This window comes from Scyliorhinus canicula, chromosome 13 (assembly GCF_902713615.1).
Source record: "Scyliorhinus canicula chromosome 13, sScyCan1.1, whole genome shotgun sequence".
Taxonomy (NCBI): domain Eukaryota; kingdom Metazoa; phylum Chordata; class Chondrichthyes; order Carcharhiniformes; family Scyliorhinidae; genus Scyliorhinus; species Scyliorhinus canicula.
In genome coordinates, this window is record NC_052158.1 from 120542191 (window position 1) to 120562916 (window position 20726).

At 51.1% G+C, this 20726-nt stretch overlaps 1 protein-coding gene across 1 annotated transcript in view; it reads left to right on the top strand.

The window, feature by feature from the left end:
- Nucleotides 1-4778: 4778 nt before the first annotated feature.
- mcf2l2 (MCF.2 cell line derived transforming sequence-like 2) overlaps nt 4779-20726 on the top strand; it is a 465252-nt gene continuing 449304 nt past the window's right edge. The window contains exon 1 of the mRNA XM_038816480.1: nt 4779-5140. Coding sequence (XP_038672408.1) covers nt 5062-5140 — 79 coding nt within the window. The 5' untranslated portion in view covers nt 4779-5061. The remainder of the gene's footprint in view (nt 5141-20726) is intronic.

Below are 20726 nucleotides of genomic sequence, written 5' to 3' on the forward strand. Positions count from 1 at the left end.
ACTAGGGGGTTGGGTGCTCCACGGCACTCCTTTTGGAGGGGCATCTTGAAGACTCCATTCCCCCTGGGGTGAGGGTCCCCTTTGGCTGGGACTGGAGGATATCCTGACTCGAAGTCTGGACCTTTTTGGCTATCCTGTTATTCCCCTGGGGGTGTGTTATGTGCCTGGCAATCACGTGACCTGCTTCCTTTTGGTTTCGGACATTTCACGTGTTCTGTGATGAATCTGGACCTGGAGCCTGGTGGGTTGGTTCTGGTAGCCCTGGTCTGCCCTCTTTTCTTCTTTTTCTATCATAAAATCCCTACACTGTAGAAGGAGGCCATTCAGCCCATCGGGTCTGCAGCGACCCTCCGAAAGAGCACTCCACCTCGGCCCACACCCCTGGCCTTTCCGCACAACCCCACCTAACCTGCACATCTCTGGACGCTGACAGAAAATTTAGCGTTGCCAATCCACCTACCCTGCACATCTTTGCACTGTGGGGGGAAGCCAGAGCACCGGAGGAAAGCCACGCTGACTCAAGGAGAATGTTCAGACTCCACACACAATCACCTAAGGCCGGAATTGAACTTGTGTCCCTAGAGCTGTGAGGCAGCAGTGCTAACCACTGTGCCACCTTGCCGCCTTGTGAAAGACCCTGGATCTGAGAATAATATGGACCTATTGTCACCGGTCCTCTCTTCATAATTTTGTGGTCAAGTGACCGGTTTTGTTTGGGGCCTGGATGTGGATTGGATTGAGCTGTGGGTTATAAAGGTAATTTCCTCCTTAGCGCTGGGGTCCTCGTGGATTTTCTCCTGTTTTTTTTTATAATGCTGGGTATGATTTATCTTTTTTTTAAAATTTAAAGTAACCATTTCTATTTTTTCCAATTATGGGGAAATTTAGCGTGGCTAATCCACCTACCCTGCACATGTTTGGGTTGTGGGGGTTAGATCCACGCAGGCATGGGGAGAATGTGGAAACTCCACACAGACAGTGACCCGGGGCGGGAACAAACCCGGATCCTCGGGGCTGTGAGGCAGCAGTGCTAACCACTGTGCCACCGTGCCGCCCCGAGGGTATGATGTATTTTTATGTTGTCGACTTATATCCTTCGTTGGTACAGATAGGTCTCATAACTGTGGGGAAGGAACAAGTTGAGGATACTGTTCTAAATTCATCCTGTCGTATCTGTTCCAACGATTGCACTGATTCTTGTTCTATGCTCTACCTGTTTTGCACTGAGAACTAATTTATTTTTTGTTTGGTTGCAATATCTATAAAACCCAAAAATCCAATAAAAAATCTTTTAAAATGTTTTCCATGTGATCTCATATTTCTTCTTGAGACGTTCTTGAAAAAAACTTATTTTCCTTTGAATCTTATTTATTCTACCGGCCCTTGAAAAACCTGTCAAGATCCCATCCCCTCACAGCACATGCTGACCCAATTCATTTGCCTTTTCTGCTAACCCATTAAACCATGTTCTTCTGTCATTTCCAGAAACCTCCTCATTTCTTATGGATGGAATCTGCAATTTCAAAGATTGTGGGCGGAATTCTCTGCAAGGCCCGATGCCGTTGTGAAACCCGGAGTGTTTCACAACAGCGTCGGAGGCCGCTCCTCGCCCCCAATTCTCCCCCCCCCGGGGGGGGCTAGGAGCGGCGTGCCGTAAATCTCAGCCGCCGGGAATGACACGGCCGGCGGCGCTTAATGACATCAGCTGCGCATGCGCGGTTGCCGTCTTCCCCTCCGTTGCCCCGCAAGACGTGGCGGCTTGATCTTGCGGGGCGGCGGAGGGGAAAGAGTGCATCCTATGGAGACACCGGCCAGACGATCAGTGGGCACCGATCGCGGGCCAGTCCCCTCCCGAGCACGGCCGTGATGCTCACTCCCCTCTGGGCCCCCCACAAGCCACAAATGAACCTTTGGCACCATGTTCACACCAGCAGCGACCAGGTGTGGTCGCTGCCGGCGTGAACAGGTCAGGAATGGCAGGCTGCTCGGCTCATTCGGGCTGGAGAAGGCGACCCACGATTCTCCGAGAGGCATGTCGCAAAACGCGACACCCATTTTGGGGGGGGGGGTGGGAGAATCGTGGGAGGGGGGCCAGAGCGACCCTCACGTGATTCTCCCACCTGGCCTGGGCAGTGGAGAATCGCGCCCTGTATTTTTCGGTAGAAGCAGGTGATGAATCCAGCGGTGCAGTATGGGCAAGCTGTAGATGACAGGGTCCAGATCCAAAAGCTGAGATTAGATTATTGCAGCCATTCCTGTTATTTGAAGATGAGATTGGTGGATCTTTGCCCTCCAGATCGAGTTGAAAATGTTCTGCTGCTGTGTCCCATTTGTGGTGAAGACCATGCACGCGGGTTTCCGGTTGGTTGAGTGCTGCTGTTGGCTGGGGATCAGACTAGCTCTGGACTAGAGAGGAGCTGAAGTTCACCGTGACTGAGTTTGATTACCTATATACCCTGTCGATTAATGAGACCATTTGTAAGATTTATTTTAGTTGCTTCTGGCATTTAATGTTCAATTTCCAGTTTATAATTCACTGCAATTTACCTGTTAGTTCATGTTTAACTTTTATTAGTTCTGGAATATTTAGTATTTGCTTTATTTGACTTTAAAGGTTTCCCTGTTTTCAACAATGGAATCTCGTGGCTTCATTGTTTTAGAAGATAATTGGGATTTCAGATTTCTTTTTTGTTAAAAAAATCTACCGAGATTGTAACATTGGATGGGATTTTCAGTACCCCGCCCCCCTTCCTGGCAATTTAGGCGGCTTGCATTGGCCACCTGTTGCTCATTGTGCTATGTGTGCTTTACACTTAATTTGCTCTGTTTAATCACCTTGCTCTAGAGTCGCCAGGTATCTTTATGATACCACCACGAGTTTCAAGTTCAAGTGCTGATCAATAACTCAATACACCAGTTAGTAAGGTTCAAATCAAAACACATTTATTATATACACAGTCATTCGCTACTAACACTAAAAGGCCAGTACTTAGCTTTGGAAAAGGGACCCACGAGGTCAGGGGTACAATTGGCCTCTCGTTCGATCCTGAGTCTGCAGGCTTCCAGCTGGTATGGACTAATGGTTAGGAGCGCCTATCTCGTAGCGTGCGTTGACTGGACACTTACTTGGTTGGTGCAGCTGCTAGGCAAGTCTCTCCGAGTTGAGAGTCATGGTCGAGTTCTTTGAGAGCTGCCAAGAAGCTGTTAGGCCGGTCTCTCCTCGCTGAGAGCCAAGTGCCAAGAAGGACGAATTGAACTTGGGGACTCTATTTTATAGTCCCCAGGATGGAGCTAAGGAAGGTAAACTGGAGAAATATATTGACAGTCAAAGAGTTAGACAGTACTAGGTTATTGTTAACAATTAAAGGAGAGATTGATAGAGTTAGTAGAAATATGTTCCATTAAAAAAATCGAAATAGAGTAGCCAAGAAATGCCATGGATAAATAAAGTGGTGAAAATAAAATTGAAATTAAAGCAAAAAATGCACATGAAAAATACCGAAACAATAAAAGGGAGGATAACGAAAGGGAACATGTCAGTTGGTTTGCATCTGAAAAAGCAACTAACAAAATTCCTAACATGGACCATTGCACTGTGGAGGGTAAAAGCTGGACTCTCAATAACATTGATGAGAAGAGGATTACAACTTTTGAAATGTGGGTCTGATGAGAGTCCTTAGAATCAGCTGGACAGAGTGAATAACCAATGAATTTGTCTGCAGGAAAATCAGAGTTCCAGCATCTCATGGGATTTTGGCTGATGTGAAGAAGAGGGAATTGAGGAAGTCTAACCATTGGTAAAGATGGGGGTCTGTTGTTAGTGACAATGGAAGGTGAAACATCAGGAAAGGAATAGCCACGTTAGAGAAAGACTGGATGGATGAACATTCTCCCTGTGTCCATGGCAATGAATCAAAACATCTCCAAAAATAATCCAGAGAACTTTGAGACATTTTCCAATAGAAAAAGTTTCATAGGTTCTACTTAACAGTGGATTCTCATAAAGAAAGAATTGTAAAGAACACAGGAAAACATTCTCACTTTAGCACAGATTTGGTCTGGCTCCCAGGGCCAGCATCATTGTTCAGGGATTCAAACTGAATATTTTCTGCCCTCTTAACCTCTTGACTGCAAAGGTTCTTTCTAAACATGTTGTGTTTACAATTTCTTCACACACTTCACAGGATTGCTCCGCATTTCCTTCATTTCGAACACATGCTGGGATTACAGAGTGCATTGATTTCAGCTGTCATTTCAGAAATGATCCCTCAAGGCATTAGGGCAGGTAGCAGCTGCATCTCATAGATTGCATTGCTAAGGTTTTTCACATCGATCGTACTTGGCGACCATGGCTTTTGGGCCTTTGCATATTTTGTCTGCCTGGGCTGTGGCAGATGGTGGTGTTACCATGTTGCTAATATTCAGACACTGAAGCAGCTAATGAGCAGATGTCAATAGAAAATATTATTTAACCGGAGACTCATAAAAAGGGATAATCCAAACGGACAACCAAAGACAATTAATGTGTCAGGCTGATATGTGATTACTTGAGTCTAAAAGATTTATTGTTTTAAACAAGGAAGTATTTTAGGTCTAAATGTGAAGCAGAATGTTTTAAATTAATTCAACTAAAGCTGTGGATCTGTCATCTTTTTATGCTATTCCTGTTCCAGTCCTAATAATCCTTAACTCCAGGTTTTGGTCTGAAGTACGGTCACCCAGCATCTCCCTTGAGGCAGGTAGCTGCACACTGATTTGCTGCTTAAGCCTGACTCAGTGTTAATAGAAATGAGCAGCAAGCAGGTCTGATACAGAATTGCATTGGCTTTGTCCCCACATCGCTAAAAATATCTGGATGTTGAGTTTCCTTGGTCTAAAATCGTATGTTTTTTTAAAAAGGAGGTGTCGAATATTACTGAAAATGCCAAAAAAAGAATCAGAAATAGCTGCAACCCCAACAGTATCTTGAATGGAATATTGCTGCTGGGAGTGGCACTTGTCTTTGTGTGTTTGAGAAGATTCTACAGGAGCAGCTGTAGATTTGGTGCTGAGGACTGTGAGATGCTCCTCTGTCTAAGGGAAGAAGAGATGTCACATCAAGAGCTCACACAGCGACTGGTCAATGTTATCACTCATGTCGGTAAGAAGCATTTAATTTTATTTAGCCCTGTGTGAAGGATACGCACTCAAAGCAGACCAGCATATTTGAAGAATTCAGCTCAGATCTGATATAAATGGTATGATGGCTGCATAATCATGCTTCAACAAACACCATGAAAATGGTCGAATTTGAGGAAAAGGATTGGGGGATATTGGCTGAATGGGGTATAAAATATGCTTAGAATAACCTTAATAAGATCCTCTGTGGCATCACAAAAAAAAAGCACATTCCACGCCGAGTAATTTGTGGCTAATTGCTAAAGCCGTCTCCTCTAATTATGACTGGTACACCTCTGTTAAATGAGCGAGAGGAGTTTGGGAAATCCTCATTCTGTTGCCAGTGAATGATATTAATGGAACAAAACTGATTCATTACTAATGTGTACTTACTCAACAATCCTGCTTTGAAGGGTCACATGGAAAAAGACTAACAAAAAAGGATAAATGTCGCACAGGTGCGTGTGACTGAGGTTATAACATAATGTTTGTGTACACGGGGAGGGAGTAGATAGCTGATCTGTGCTTAGTTTGACTTGATTGTTCATTATATAATTGGGTCCAAAGGGAAACATACCAAGTTTCTGGATAAATATTATTTTCTTTCCCTTAATGGGTGCTAACGCAAAAAAAAAAGAAATAAAATAAAAGGTTGAATGTTGGTAGATATCTGATGTATTGTTTCCTTGCTCAATTCCGCTTGGCATTCAAGTGATGCTAATTTTCACTTTGTTCTGCGTATTTCTTAAGAGTTTATTCGTTAAATTATACAATTTATGTAGCTGTTATTTGCCAAGGATCAGTACAGAAGGCTATTGCAAAAATAATTAACTTGATCAAAGTCGACACGTTATGAGTTTCCTTTACTTTTGCATCAGCAGTAAGAAGAGAACAATGGATAGTGGATAATAATCAGCAGGCAGGTACTCCAGTGATTCAGATGATGTCATAAGACATGTGGTTGAGTACTTTATAACTCATAGAAGGTTGGGATTAGTGCGTGGCTACTCAGTGGTATCCGTTACACTTTACAAACGTTGATAATATTTCTCTTTGGTTGCAAATGGGGATGAAAAGGTCAATGAAGTTTGCAATATGTGTACCCGATACCAACCAGAGGAAAGCGTTAACAATATTGCAACAATCTTATCCAGTGGGTTTTAGCCTGTCGTTGAAATAAACTGCAACTTGCGATGTGCTCGTGCCAATGTTGTGTGATGATCTTGTGTGGGAATTAAACACTTATTCATATTCTGATAAATCCTATGTCCTGTAAATGTGCAGAGAATTTACAAAGGGAGTCCAGTAGTTTGCTGAACATTAAACCATCCAGTGATATCGAGCCCATAAATCTGCAGGAATATGTAGGCCTGATATCCCGATCAAGTGTGATTGGCTTTGTGAAGCTGTTTCAGTATTGTGAAGAACTGATACTGTGTCGTGCTTTCTTATATTAGGAATTGACGTTGCACATTTGTTGTTCCTGTTCCACTTCAGCAGTTACAAAACAGTTGGGTTCAGTGTAGAAAATTTATTGTAGACAATAAATCAATATTCTTCAAATATTTCTAGGCAAGGTAAATAACTGCACCTCATAGAAAATGATTGTATGATGCAGCGCTGTATAAAAGGTAGCCATGATTGTCTCTGCAATGTCAACCGTGACTCAGTATTAGCACCTTCACCACTGAGTCAGATTGTTGTGGATTCAAGTACCATTTCAGACACTGAGTACCTAATCCAAGCTGAACCTTCAGTTCACTACCAAGGATGCACTGCACTGTTGGAGCTGCGGATCAGAATTTAATGCCTTCCCCGGGGGTGGTTTTCAAACCGGAGGGACATTTAAACGGGCGGGGGGGGGGGGGGGGGGGGGGGGGGGGGAGGGTGGGAGGTCTGCACCCCACCGCCTTCCCATCTCCACCCTCATTAAATCCATGTCAGGAAGACCCATGGACAGCCTTCCTACCTAGTCCTTGAGGTACCTAATGGCAATTAAGCGCACTTAAGGGTTTCACCCTGCTGCCATTGGTATTAGGCCATTGGATGGGAGCGGGCATCAAAATGCAGGGACCGGTGAGGGGTTGTTTGCAGGCTCCAGTGGGTCCCTTGTTTAAAGACACTAAGTCACTGACTGAGCGACCCAGCATTGGAAAAGAGGATGGGGGGAGGGGTAGGAGGTGCCTGACCAGAGAGCCACCTCTTGCCTCTTTTGCTAACTCCCTCTCTCACATCACGGCCACCATTTCCCCATCATTCACTAGTGGTCTGGGATCCAGCGATGACACTGGGCCTCAGGTGAATACTGAATTTATTCTTACTCAATCTTGTGTAATAAAAGGTCAATCTTCCCATTTGAACTTTTAGAATTGATCCATTCGGAAATTGCTGGAATGTAATAATTGTTTTATACCTGTTGTAAAGCCAGTGGAGGCCAAGGGATAGGAAACATAAGGGACGGGAATCTTCGACCCCCTGCTGGGTCAGAGAATCCCTGGTGGGAGGTGTGAATCCCGCCCCGATGCCGGCTGCCGTATTCTATGGCGCCATTTTTCAGGCGGCGGCGGGATTCCCGCCATGCTGGTCGGAGGCCGTTGACAGCCCCCCCCCCCCCTTCCCTCCCTCCCCCCCCCCCCCCCCCCCCCCCCCCCCCCCCCCCCCCCCCCCCGGCGATTCTCCGGGCCCCACTAGGCTGAGTGGACGTCCATTTTGAGCCAGTCCCGCCGCCGTGAATCACTCAACTCATGCACTGGTGGGACCTGGCAGGTGAGTATGTGTTGTTGGTTCTCAGGGGGGACCGACCCCGGGGGGCCCACGGTGGCCTGTCCCGGGATCGTGGCCACCAATCTGCGGGCGGGCTTGTTCCGTGGGGGCATTTCTTTCTTCCACACTGGGCCCTTGCAGGGCTCCGCCATATTGCCCGGGGGCCGACCCCACCGCGCATGCGCGAGAATATGCCGGCCAGTCCGCGCATGCACGGAATCACTCCAGCCATTCCCCGCATGTGCGAACTCGCGCCATCCCTTTGGTGCCGGCTGGAGCGGTGCCAACCCCTCCAGCGTCCACCTAGCCCCCTAGAAAGGTGAGAATTCCTCATCTTGGGGAACCGTTGATGCCGGAGTCGTTGGCGCCAGTTTTCCCACCAGCATGACGACTTAGTCCCCAGGGTGGAGGATCCCGGTCCAGGATTTCCCTGTATATGAACTTCCCCGGTAATGGGGCACAGCTTCCCTTTAACAGGGGTAGCCAGTCTAATATAAAAACCCTGACCTGGGTGCAGGTCAGGGAATGAGACCCTCCAGGGGGTGGTGGTATTTCTAATAAAACCTCTTTGTGTTCAAAACTGCTGCTTATGTGTGGCTGCTTACCTCGGATCGAACACAGGCGACGAGGATTCAGAGGGGCATCTGTCGACACCGGGATCTACCTCGTCCAGGCCTCATCAGGCCCCAGTGGAAGCCTTCACCATGCCGCATATCGGGAAGTTAGAGTCATTAATGAAGGTACGGATGACTGGGGACAGAACATAGGGAGGACATAGTTCTTCTTCAGCACTAACACGATTATTGCCTACAAGCAGCAAACCTTGCTGACAGCTTGTGGGGACCCCTGTACAGCATTATAAAAAGTCTTACCCACCCAGACCCTCCGGGCACCCGCTCATCCGCCACCCTGGCAGCCTCGGTAGGGGAACATTTCGACCCAAAGCCACCGAGAGTGCATCGTTTCCGGTTCCACTTGGCCGCCCAGGCCCAAGGTGAAGGTATTAGCAAATTTATGGCTCGTCTCAGGAAACTAGCTGAGACCTGTCGGTTTGGCCCAACCCTGGGCGAAGCATTACGCAATCAGTTATTAGTTGGGTTCCGCGATTTGTCCATGCAAATAATCTACTAGCCGAAGCTCGTTAGGATTTCCAAAGAGCAGTGGAAATTGCGGTATCCTGGGAAAGTGCCGAACAGGGAAGCCAAGAACGCCAGCAGATGGCAGTGCTCAGTTTAGGGTGTGTGTACTGCCCGCTGGGACCAAAGAACCCGTTCCCCAGCACTGGGCACCTATGGGCAAAGGGTGAGATGCCGGAATAACACCGTTGAACCTTTTCCCCTGACCAGGTGGACCGGGAGGATAATTACTGACCAGCAGTAGACGCAGCGGGATGCAGGGATCCGGGAGACAAAAGGCCCAGTGAGGAGCCACCCACCCATCGCACCACCACCCATGACAGGGCCCACTACGTGTAGCACGATGACGAGCAGTACCACAAATACATTGTGTGGCTGCACACAAGAATTGTGCCCAAGAAATCACGCTCCAGGTGAACGGCCACACGACTGACATAGAACATGATACGGAGGCTGCTGTGCCTGTCATTAGTTTTTTTTTTATAAATGTTTTTATTCAGTTTTCGTATTTTATATTGAACAAATTACAAATTGTTAGGAGAGAGAAAAAAAAACAAACAAAAACAAACACGCAAAAATTAACACACATATTTACAGGTAAGCATCTTCGTAGTAGTAACTGCGCCCCCCCCCCCCCCCCCCCCCCTCAACATGTTTATTTAGCTTGGTTTTGGGCCTTAGCTAGCCATCGAACCCCCGTAACGAACCTGTAGCCCCCCCCCCCCCTCCCGCTACCTTCCCCCGACTATTCTTCCTCTTGTACATTGGCCACAAATAGGTCCCGGAACAGTTGCATGAATGGCTCCCACGTTCTGTGGAAGCCGTCGTCCGACCCTCGGATGGCAAATTTGATTTTCTCCATTTGGAGAGATTCCGAGAGGTCGGACAGCCAGTCCGCAGCTCTGGGCGGTGCTGCTGACCGCCAGCCAAACAGGATTCTACGGCGGGCGATCAGGGAGGCAAAGGCAAGGGCATCCGCCCTCCTCCCCAGGAATAGATCTGGCTGTTCTGAAACCCCGAAGACCGCCACTATCGGGCATGGCTCCACCCTCACTCCCACCACTTTGGACATTACCTCGAAGAAGGCTGTCCAGTACTCCACGAGTCTGGGGCAGGACCAGAACATGTGGGCGTGGTTGGCCGGGCCTCTTTGGCACCGTTCACATCTGTCTTCCACCTCCGGGAAGAACCTACTCATACGGGTTCTTGTTAAGTGGGCTCTATGTACCACTTTTAGTTGCGTCAGGCTGAGCCTTGCGCACGTGGAGGTGGAGTTGACCCTATGCAGTGCTTCGCTCCAGAGTCCCCACCCGATCTCCATCCCCAGGTCGTCCTCCCATTTCCTCCTTGTTGCGTCCAGTACGGTGTCGTCCCTATCTACCAGTCGGTCATACATGTCACTACAGTTCCCTTTCTCTAGGATACTTGCGTCCAGTAGGTCTTCCAGTAGTGTCTGTCGTGGCGGTTGTGGGTACGTCCTTGTCTCCTTTCGTAGGAAGTTTTTGAGCTGCAGGTACCGTAGCTCGTTCCCCCCAGCTAGCTGAAATTTCTCTGTCAGTTCGTCCAGTGTTGCGATCCTGTCGTCCGTGTACAGGTCCCTGACTGTCAGTGTCCCCCCGTCCTGCCTCCACCTTTTGAAGGTGGCGTCGGTCAGTGCTGGTTTGAACCTATGGTTGTTGCAGATGGGAGCCCCGTTCGACATTTTGGTCAGGCCAAGTTGCTGCCGCAGTTGGTTCCAGGGTTGGAGGGTGGCTGTCACCACTGGGCTGCTGGAGTGTTTTTTGGGTGGGGATGGGAGTGCTGCCGTGGCGAGGGCCCGGAGGGAGGTTCCCATGCAGGAGGCCTCCTCCGCACGCACCCACTCAGCTTCTGGCTCCTGGATCCATCCCCTTACTCGCTCGGCTGTTGCTGCCCAGTGGTAGAGTTGTAGATTCGGGAGGGCTAACCCTCCCCTGGTTTTTGTTTTTTGTAAGACCTTCTTTGGGATCCTAGCATTTTTACCCCCCCATACGAACGCCATGATGAGTTTGTCCAGCGCTTTGCCTGTCATTAGTTGATACACCTTCAGCCGCGTACAATCTAGGATTTGTCTGCGGGCTCTCCAGGATACCAACGCAAGGGGAGCCTCTCGCAGTTGCGGGCACCAGCACCGGCCCTGATGAATATGGCCGCCAGTCTATTTTAACACTGGTCATTGTACATAGGAGCGGCCTGAGCCTATTGGGGCATGACTGGCTCCGACACTTCCGCTTAGACTGGCAGAGTGTTTGCCAAATGCATCCACATGGCCCTGAAGGCATATCCGCCTGCATTCCAGGAAGGTTAGGGGACCCCTCAGGGAGCCGTCACCCGAATAAACGTGGACCCTATGGCCCAACTGCACTCTTTCCGCTCCCACCCTGTTCCATACGCCTTGCATCCAAAGATAGATGCGGATTTGGACCACATGAAGAACCTGGGAATAATAAGACCAGTACAATTTTCTGACTGGGTGGTGCTGGTTGGACAAGCAATGAAGCCCGATGAATCGGTGGGTCTCTGGGGGGGGGGACAGCAAACCAGGTATCACGGTTAGACCGATATCCAGGTCCCCGATGATGGAGCCATCAATTCAGCGAACACGTGTAGTTGGATCTGAACAGAGGCTTTAATACACTTACAATAGAGCCAGCCTATTCGTCGTTGAACTTCAGGTGAATTGGCAGGCTGGCTCTAAGTCACTGATCTTTATACATCGGTCCCAGGGGGAGGAGTCCTGGGTGGAGCCAAGGGAGGAGCCCAGTACAAACTCTCGCGTACTCCCAGAGCAACTCCCCCTGGTGGTCGGATAGTGCAACTGCACTTACAATGGGTAGATAACGAACATATATACATGGAGTGATATTGGCAACTATATATAGTGTGAATCACATTCACCACATTCACCCCTGTTAAAAAATCAAGTCCGGCGGGGGGTGATGGCTCAAAGAGTCAATCTGTCCGGTGGATGAATTGTCCATTTTGATCTGCGGAGCACCGGGGTTGCAGCCTCTTGCGGTGGCTGGGCGGGTGTCGAGGTCTGGGGTACAGTTGCCGGCTCTGGGGCGAGTCTTGTCCGAGCCTCAGACACCTCCTGGTCGAATGGAGACTGGGGATGCGGGGGTGGGCTGGTGCTGGAGCTCGGGACTGGTGGGGTGAGCTCGCAGAATCGGGGGCGCAAGGGGGCGGCCGCATAGGGAACGGGGAAAGGAGTTCCTCGGTGGGGGTAGATGGGGGGCTGGATCCAGCGGGTGCCAGGTCCTGGAGGGATACTGTGTCCTGGCGACCGTCCGGGAACTCAACAAATGCGTACTGTGGGTTGGAATGAAGCAGGCGCATCTTTTCAACAATGGGGTCGGTCTTGTGCGCCCTGACGTGCTTCCTTAGGAGAACCGGGCCTGGCGTCCTCAGCCACGCCGGAAGTGAGACCCCTGTGGTAGTGCCCCTGGAAAAAATGAAGAGCCGCTCGTGGGGGGTTTGGTTGGTAGCTGTACACAGGAGGGATCTAATTGCATGGAGCGCGTCAGGGAGGACTTCCTGCCATTGGAAAACCTGGAGCTTCCTGGACCCGAGGGTCAGTAGGATGGTCTTCCAGACCGTCGCGTTCTCCCTCTCCATCTGTCCGTTCCCCCTGGGGTTGTAACTGGTAGTCCTGCTCGAGGCGAGGCCCTTGTCGAGCAGGTACTGACGCAGCTCGTCACTCATAAAGGACGCACCATGGTCGCTGTGCACGTAGCTGGGGAAACCGAACAGGGTGAAGACACTATGCAGGGCCCTAATGATTGTGTGGGAGGTCATATCGAGGCATGGGATGTCGAAGGAGAATCGGGAGAACTCGTCAATAATATTAAGGAAGTAAATGTTTTTGTTAATGGAGGGGAGTGGCCCTTTGAAATCGATCGCAAGGCATTCAAAGGGTGTAGAGGTCTTGACCAGGTGGGCCCTGTCTGGTCTATAGAAGTGCGGTTTGCACTCTGCACAGATCGGGCAGTCCCTGGTGACCGCTTTTACCTCCTCGTTGGAGAAAGGAAGGTTTCGGGCTCTAATGTAGTGGGCGAGCCGGGTGACCCCCTGGGTGGCAGAGGTCATCGTGGATGGCTTTTAGGCGGCCGGTTTGCACGCTGGCGCATGTCCTGCGGGATAGGGCATCCGAGGGCTCGTTGAGCTTCCCCGGTCGATATTTGATATCGTAATTGTAGGTGGAGAGTTCAATCCTCCACCGAAGAATTTTGTCATTTTTAATTTTGCCCCTTTGCGAGTTGTCGGACATGAAGGCGACCGACCGTTGGTTGGTAATGAGGGTGAACCTCCTACCTGCGAGGTAGTGCCTCCAGTGTCGGACAGCCTCCACGATGGCTTGTGCTTCCTTCTCGACTGAGGAGTGTCGGAGTTCTGAAGCGGATAGGGTACGGGAGAAAAATGCAACGGGCCGCCCTGCTTGGTTTAAAGTGGCTGCTAGCGCTACCTCTGAGGCGTCGCTCTCAACCTGAAAGGGAGTGGATTCATCCACCGCCCGCACGGCTGCTTTGGCGATGTCGCCCCTGATGCAGCTGAAGGCCTGGCGCGCCTCGGCTGACAGGGGAAATAGTGTGGCCTTGAAGAGTGGGCGGGCTTTGTCCGCATATTGGGGGACCCACTAGGCGTAGTACGAAAAGAGCCCCAAGGACCGTTTGAGGGCCTTGGGGCCATGGGGGAGGGGGAGTTCTAAGAGGGGGCGCATGCGGTCCGGGTCTGGTCCCAGGACTCCGTTCTCCATGACGTAGCCGAGGATAGCTCGTCTGTTTGTGCGGAACACGCATTTCTCCTTGTTATATGTAAGGTTTAATTTTTGGGCCGTCTGGAGAAAACAGTGGAGGTTGGCGTCATGGTCCTGCTGGTCATGGCCGCAGATGGTAACATTATCCAGATACGAAAACGTGGCCTGCAGCCCGTACTGGTCTACCATTCGGTCCATTGCTCGTTGGAACACCGAAACCCCGTCAGTGACGCCGAAGGGAACCCGGAGGAAATGGAAGAGGCGGCCATCGGCCTCGAACGCCGTGTAGTGCGGTCCTCCGGGCGGATTGGGAGCTGGTGGTATGCAGACTTCAGATCCACCGTGGAAAATGCCTGATATTGGGCGATCTGGTTTACCATGTCTGCGATTCTGGGGAGGGGATACACGTCTAGGAGCGTAAAGCGATTGATGGTCTGGCTATAATTGACGACCATGCGGAATTTTTCCCTGGTCTTGACGACCACCACCTGGGCTCTCCAGGGACTGTTACTGGCCTCAATGATCCCCTCACTGAGCAGCCTTCGGACCTCCGTTCTGATAAATACCCTATCCTGCTGCGGGTGGCTACTGGTTTGCCAGTGAGTTAGGTGAAGAGAGGAGGGGGGGGGGGGAGATGCGCAGTGTGGCGAGGCTGCAGATAGTGAGTGGGGGCAGGGGCCCGCCGAAGCTGAGGGTGAGACTCTTGAGATTACATTGGAAATCCAAGCCTCAGAGGAGTGGCGCGCAGAGGTCGGGCAAGACATACAGTTTAAATTTGGAATAGCTAGCGCCTCGAATCGTTAGCGATGCTGTAGTGCGGCTTTGGGTTTGGATGGAATGGGAGCCCGAAGCGAGGGCGATAGTTTGGTTGACGGGATAAATAGGGAGGGAACAGCGTCTTACCAGCTCTGGGTGAATGAAGCTCTCTGTGCTCCCGGAGTCGAAGAGGCACGATGTGTTGTACCCGTTGATCTGGACCTCCGTCATCGAATTTCTCAGATGCTTGGGGCAAGATTGGTCGAGGGTGACCGTGTTGAGTTGCGGGCCGCGTGGTGGGTGCCCGGGGGAGTCGAATTCTTCCGATCAGGCGTCCTGTCGAGTAGATGCCGCTGCGTTCTGGCGAGCTTGATGCAGGAACACTGCGCTGAGTTGCGGGCCATGTGGTGACTGCCCGGGGAGGTCGTACTCCTCCGATGAGCTGTTTGAGTCTGGGGATGCAGCTAGGGCCCGTGGATCGCACGTGGAGGGTGGTGATGAAGATGACGTCCAAGATGGCGGCCCCCATGAATCGCACGTGGCCGGCCGCATGGTGGAGGTTTGCCAAGATGGCGGCTCCCATGGATCGCACGTGGCCGGCCGCATGGTGGAGGTTTGCCAAGATGGCGGCTCCCATGGATCGCACGTGGCAGGAGGGGGCGAACCCTGAGCGTAGGCCGCAGCGTTTCGGGCCCTGCGGGCCTGCTGGTGCTGGGGGTGATGTTTTTGGACTGTTGGGGTGTTGAGGGCTGGGGCCCTTCAGCCGAGACACACTTTAGCAAAGTGGCCATTCTTCCCGCAGCTGCTGCAGGTCCCGGATCAGGCTGAGCAGTGTGCTGCGGGTGCTGGCTTTGTCCATAGAAGTGGCAGGCTGGAGAAGTTGAATAACTAGTTTGGGGAGCTGAGTAGTGGCAGGCTGGAGCAGTTGAATAACTGGTTTGGCGAGCTGAGTAGCTGGCTGGGGGAGCTGAGTAATTAGCTGGAACAGCTGGATAGTCTCTAAGCCCTGGGCCCCATTTTCTAATAGTCTCTGTAATAGCTAGATCGAAGGCCCGCTACAAAAACATCTTGCACAGCAAGCTCCCTATGTTCGGCCGCGGTTACGGCCTGGTAATTGCAGTCATTTGAGAGATTGTTCAACTCGCGTGCAAATTCAGCTAAAGTTTCAGTAGCCTGTTGTCGGCGAGTCGTGAATACATGGCGGGCAAAGACCTCGTTCATGGGCCTAATATACATCTTGTCCAAAATCGCCAGCGCTGCGATGTAGGAACCGGCTGGATTTAATTGTGTAGAAATTCTGTGGCTTACTCTTGCGTGCAGTAGGCTGAGCTTTTGTTCCTCCGTAGTTTCAGCGGTGCTGATTTCGGCCAGGTAGGCCTTAAAACATTTCAGCCAGTGGCAGAAGGTTTCTTTCACCTCTGCATCCTGCGGATCGAGTTCTAGACGTCCTGGTTTTAGAGCGGATTCCATGCTTTACTTCGGCAGCTTCTTAAGTGTATTAAATTGATGGAACCGTCAATTCAGCGAACACGTGTAGTTGGATCTGAACAGAGGCTTTAATACACTTACAATAGAGCCAGCCTATTCGCCGTTGAACTTCAGGTGAACTGGCAGGCTGGCTCTAAGGCACTGATCTTTATACATCAGTCCCAGGGGGAGGAGTCCTGGGCGGAGCCAAGGGAGGAGCCCAGTACAAACTCTCGCGTACTCCCAGAGCGACTCCCCCCTGATGGTTGGATAGTGCAACTGCACTTACAGTGGGTAGATAACGAACATATATACATGGAGTGATATTGGCAACTATATATAGTGTGAATCGCATTCACCACACCCGGGTCGAGGATCCGTATGCGAAGCTCAGTGGTGGACATGCATTCATTCAGCTCGATATGAGCCATGTGTGTCTCCAGCTGGTCCTGGCCCCTGAGTCAAGAAGATTTGCCACCATGAACACGTACCGGGCTCTATGATTATACCCGGCCACCATTCAGGGTATCCTCAGTGTGCGCAAAATTTCAAAGGATCATGGGGAACATAATATGGGAGCTGCATGCATTGTGAATTACTTAGACAATGTATTGATAACTGGTTTGTCTGACCAGGAGCAGCTCCGTAACTCAGCAGCTGTGCTACAATGCTTTGAGGTGGCTGGAATCCACTTCCGGCGAGGGAAGTATGTCCTCAAAGCAGTCGAGGTGGAGTACCTTGGGTACCGCATGGACCGCCTCGGTCTGTACCCCATGGGGGAGAAGGTCCAGGCCATCCGTCAAACCCCAGTGGCCGGGGGGCAATGGAACTTCACACTTTCCTGGGGCTGGTCAACTCTTATGGAAAGTTCCTACTGCGGTTGGCCACAACATAGGCTCCCTTCCATAGACTACTAAAGAAAGGACAACTCTGGACGTGAGGCACCGAGCAACAGGCAGCGTTTGCCAGAGTAAAACAATATCTTTCCTCTTCAAGACTGCTTACTCATTTTGACCCTTCTAGGCTACTCTTACTGACCTGCGTGCATCCCCCTTACGGCTAGCCCGCGTAATGGAAGTTGAGCGTCCTATCGTGTTTGCGCCGAGGACATTGGCCGGCACGGAGAAGTGGGATGCACACGTGAAGAAAGAAGGACTAGCCGTGGTATTCGGCATAAATAAGTCCCACAAGTACACCTACGGGCAACACTTCACCATCTTGATGGACCACATGGGCCTAATGAGGCTCTTCAAGGAGGACGGTGCAATTCTTCTTATACCCTCCACCCGCATCCAGTGCTGGGCGTTATTGCTGGCAGCGAACGACTATAGAACACCGCCCTGTGGCCCACATACCCCACGTGGATGCTACTCCTACCATGGCTAGTGAGGTAATAGCTGCCCTCCATTTCATGCACTCACTACCGGTCACGGGATCTCACATTTGTGGTTGGACAGGGTTCACCGCTTGGGTAAAGCTCCTATACAACGCTCCCATGGCGAGTGTACGGACCAACAATACCAACTCCCAATACTTCCAGCTGCACAGGGGCACCAGACAAGGATGCCCACTGTCCCCGCTGCTGTTCGCACTAGCAATCGAACCGCTAGCAATCGCGCTCAGGGCAGCAAAAAATTGGAGGGGGATCCGAAGGGGAGGTAGAGAGCACAGAGTCTCACTCTATGCGGATGATCTGCTCCTCTATATCTCGGACCCACAAAGCAGCATGGACGGAATCATAGCGCTCCTGAAAGAGTTTGGAGCCTTCTCGGGCTACAAACTCAACATGAGCAAAAGTGAGATCTTCCCAGTACACCCGCAAGGGGGGGGGGGGGGGGGGGGGGGGGGCAGCACTAAAGGGGCTGCCGTTCAAACAAGCCCGAAATAAATTCCGCTACCTGGGGATCCAAATAGCCCATGACTGGAAAGGGATCCACAAATGGAACCTCACCAGCCTGACGGAGGAAGTAAAAAAGGACCTGCAAAGATGGAACACACTCCCGCTCTCCCTCGCGGGGAGAGTTCAGACGATCAAAATGAACGTACTGCCCAGGTTCCTTTTCCTGTTTAGATCCATTCCGATCTACATCCCCAAGGCCTTTTTCAAAGCGCTGGACAAACATATCATGGCGTTCGTATGGGGGGGTAAAAATGCTAGGATCCCAAAGAAGGTCATACAAAAAACAAAATCCAGGGGGGGGCTAGCCCTCCCGAATCTACAATTCTACCACTGGGCGGCAACAGCCGAGCGAGTAAGGGGATGGATCCAGGAGCCAGAAGCCAAGTGGGTGCGTGCGGAGGAGGCCTCCTGCATGGGAACCTCCCTCCGGGCCCTCGCCACGGCAGCACTCCCATCCCCACCCAAAAAACACTCCACCAGCCCAGTGGTGACGGCCACCCTCCAATCCTGGAACCAACTGCGGCAGCAATTTGGCCTGTACAAAATGTCGGACAAGGCTCCCATCTGCAACAACCATAGGTTCACACCAGCACTGACTGACGCCACCTTCAAAAGGTGGAGGCAGGACGGGGGGGACACTGACAGTCAAGGACCTATACACGGACGACAGGATCGCAACACTGGACGAACTGACAGAGAAATTTCAGCTAGCTGGGGGGAACGAGCTACAGTACCTGCAGCTCAAAAACTTCCTACGAAAGGAGACAAGGACATACCCACAACCGCCACGACAGACACTACTGGAAGACCTACTGGACGCAAGTATCCTACAGAAAGGGAACTGTAGTGACATGTATGACCGACTGGTAGATAGGGACGACACCGTACTGGACGCAACAAGAAGGAAATGGGAGGACGACCTGGGGATGGAGATAGGGTGGGGACTCTGGAGCGAAGCACTGCATAGGGTCAACTCCACCTCCACGTGCGCAAGGCTCAGCCTGACGCAACTAAAAGTGGTACATAGAGCCCACTTAACGAGAAACCGTATGAGTAGGTTCTTCCCGGAGGTGGAGGACAAATGTGAGCGGTGCCAGAGAGGCCCGGCCAACCACGCCCACATGTTCTGGTCTTGCCCCAGACTTGTGGAGTACTGGACAGCCTTCTTCGAGGCTATGTCCAAAGTGGTGGGGGTGAGGGTGGAGCCATGCCCGATAGTGGCGGTCTTCGGGGTTTCAGACCAGCCAGATCTATTCCTGGGGAGGAGGGCGGACGCCCTTGCCTTTGCCTCCCTGATTGCCCGCCGTAGAATCCTGTTTGGCTGGCGGTCAGCAGCACCACCCAGAGCTGCAGACTGGCTGTCCGACCTCTCGGAATCTCTCCAAATGGAGAAAATCAAATTCGCCATCCGAGGGTCGGACGACGGCTTCCACAGAACGTGGGAGCCATTCATGCAACTGTTCCGGGACCTGTTTGTGGCCAACGTACAGGAGGAAGAATAGTCGGGTGGCCAAGAACCAGGGGAAAATGGACGGGAATCGGGGGAAGGTAGCCGGGGGGAGGGAGGGGGGGGGGGCTACGGGCTCGGTATGGGGGTTTGATGGCAAGCCAAGGCCCAAAACCAAACTATAAATAAATGCCTATAAACATGTGCCTCGGCCATATTGGGGAATGTAAAATATGTATGCTGGCTAAAGGGGGCGGCCACAATTATTGTTATGAAGATGCTTACCTGTAAATATTCATGTTAAATTTTTGTGTTTTCCTTTTTTTTTTTCTCTCTCTCTAATAACTTGTAATTTGTCATATATAAAATATGAAAACTCAATAAAAAAAACATTTAAAAAAAACATTTGTGGTTGGACCCAGACCGATCCACAGCACTCCTGCGTCAGGCACATGGTACAGTATTGGACCAATACCAGGCTCTGTCTGAGGGCCTAAATGTTTACATGGGGAAGATGCAAGAACTGAGCATCGAAGACGGCATGTTCGTATGGGCACCAGCATGGTGGTCCCCATCAATGGATGTGAGGAGCTCTTACTAGACCTCCATAATGGACACCTGGAGGTGTCTAAAATGAAGATGCTTGCCTGGAACTACACCTGGTGTCCCGGCATCGACACGGACATTGAACGAGTAGCTCAGCGATGCCCCTAATGTCAGGCACACCAGCGATTACCCGTGGCAGTCCCACTCCACCCTTGGCAATGACCTGGAAGGCTTTGGTCCTTGTTGACTTTGCGGGCCCTTTCCAGGGGGCGATGTTCCTCCTCCTGGTAGACGCTCACTCTAAGTGGCTGGAATTGGTGCAGATGTAGGCGACAATGGACCATCGAGGGTAAACACAGAATCCCCGAGGTACAGGTGTCCAATAACAGCTCACCGTTCACAACCGCACAGTTTGCGGCATTTGCCTCTGCCACCAGGATTCGACACGAGAGGACTGCTCTCTACCACCCAGCTTCAAACGGACTGGCTGAAAGAGCGGTCCAAACATTTCAGCTGGGCATGAAGAAGCTGATGGCTTGATCCTGGGACTCCGCCTGGCTCATTTTCTTTTTTTAATTGCACAGCACCGCTTGCCATGACGGGCATCACACCAGCGGAGCTCTTGGTGGGCCGTTGCCTCCACACCCACCTGAGCTTGGTCCCCCATTTAGGTGGGAGGATCTGCTGGAACCAGAACCAGTCCGCGATCGATGCCGGTCGCCGTCCGCTAGACCGCACGTTCACCCCCGGCGATGCCGTGCACATCTGAAACTTCGGTAA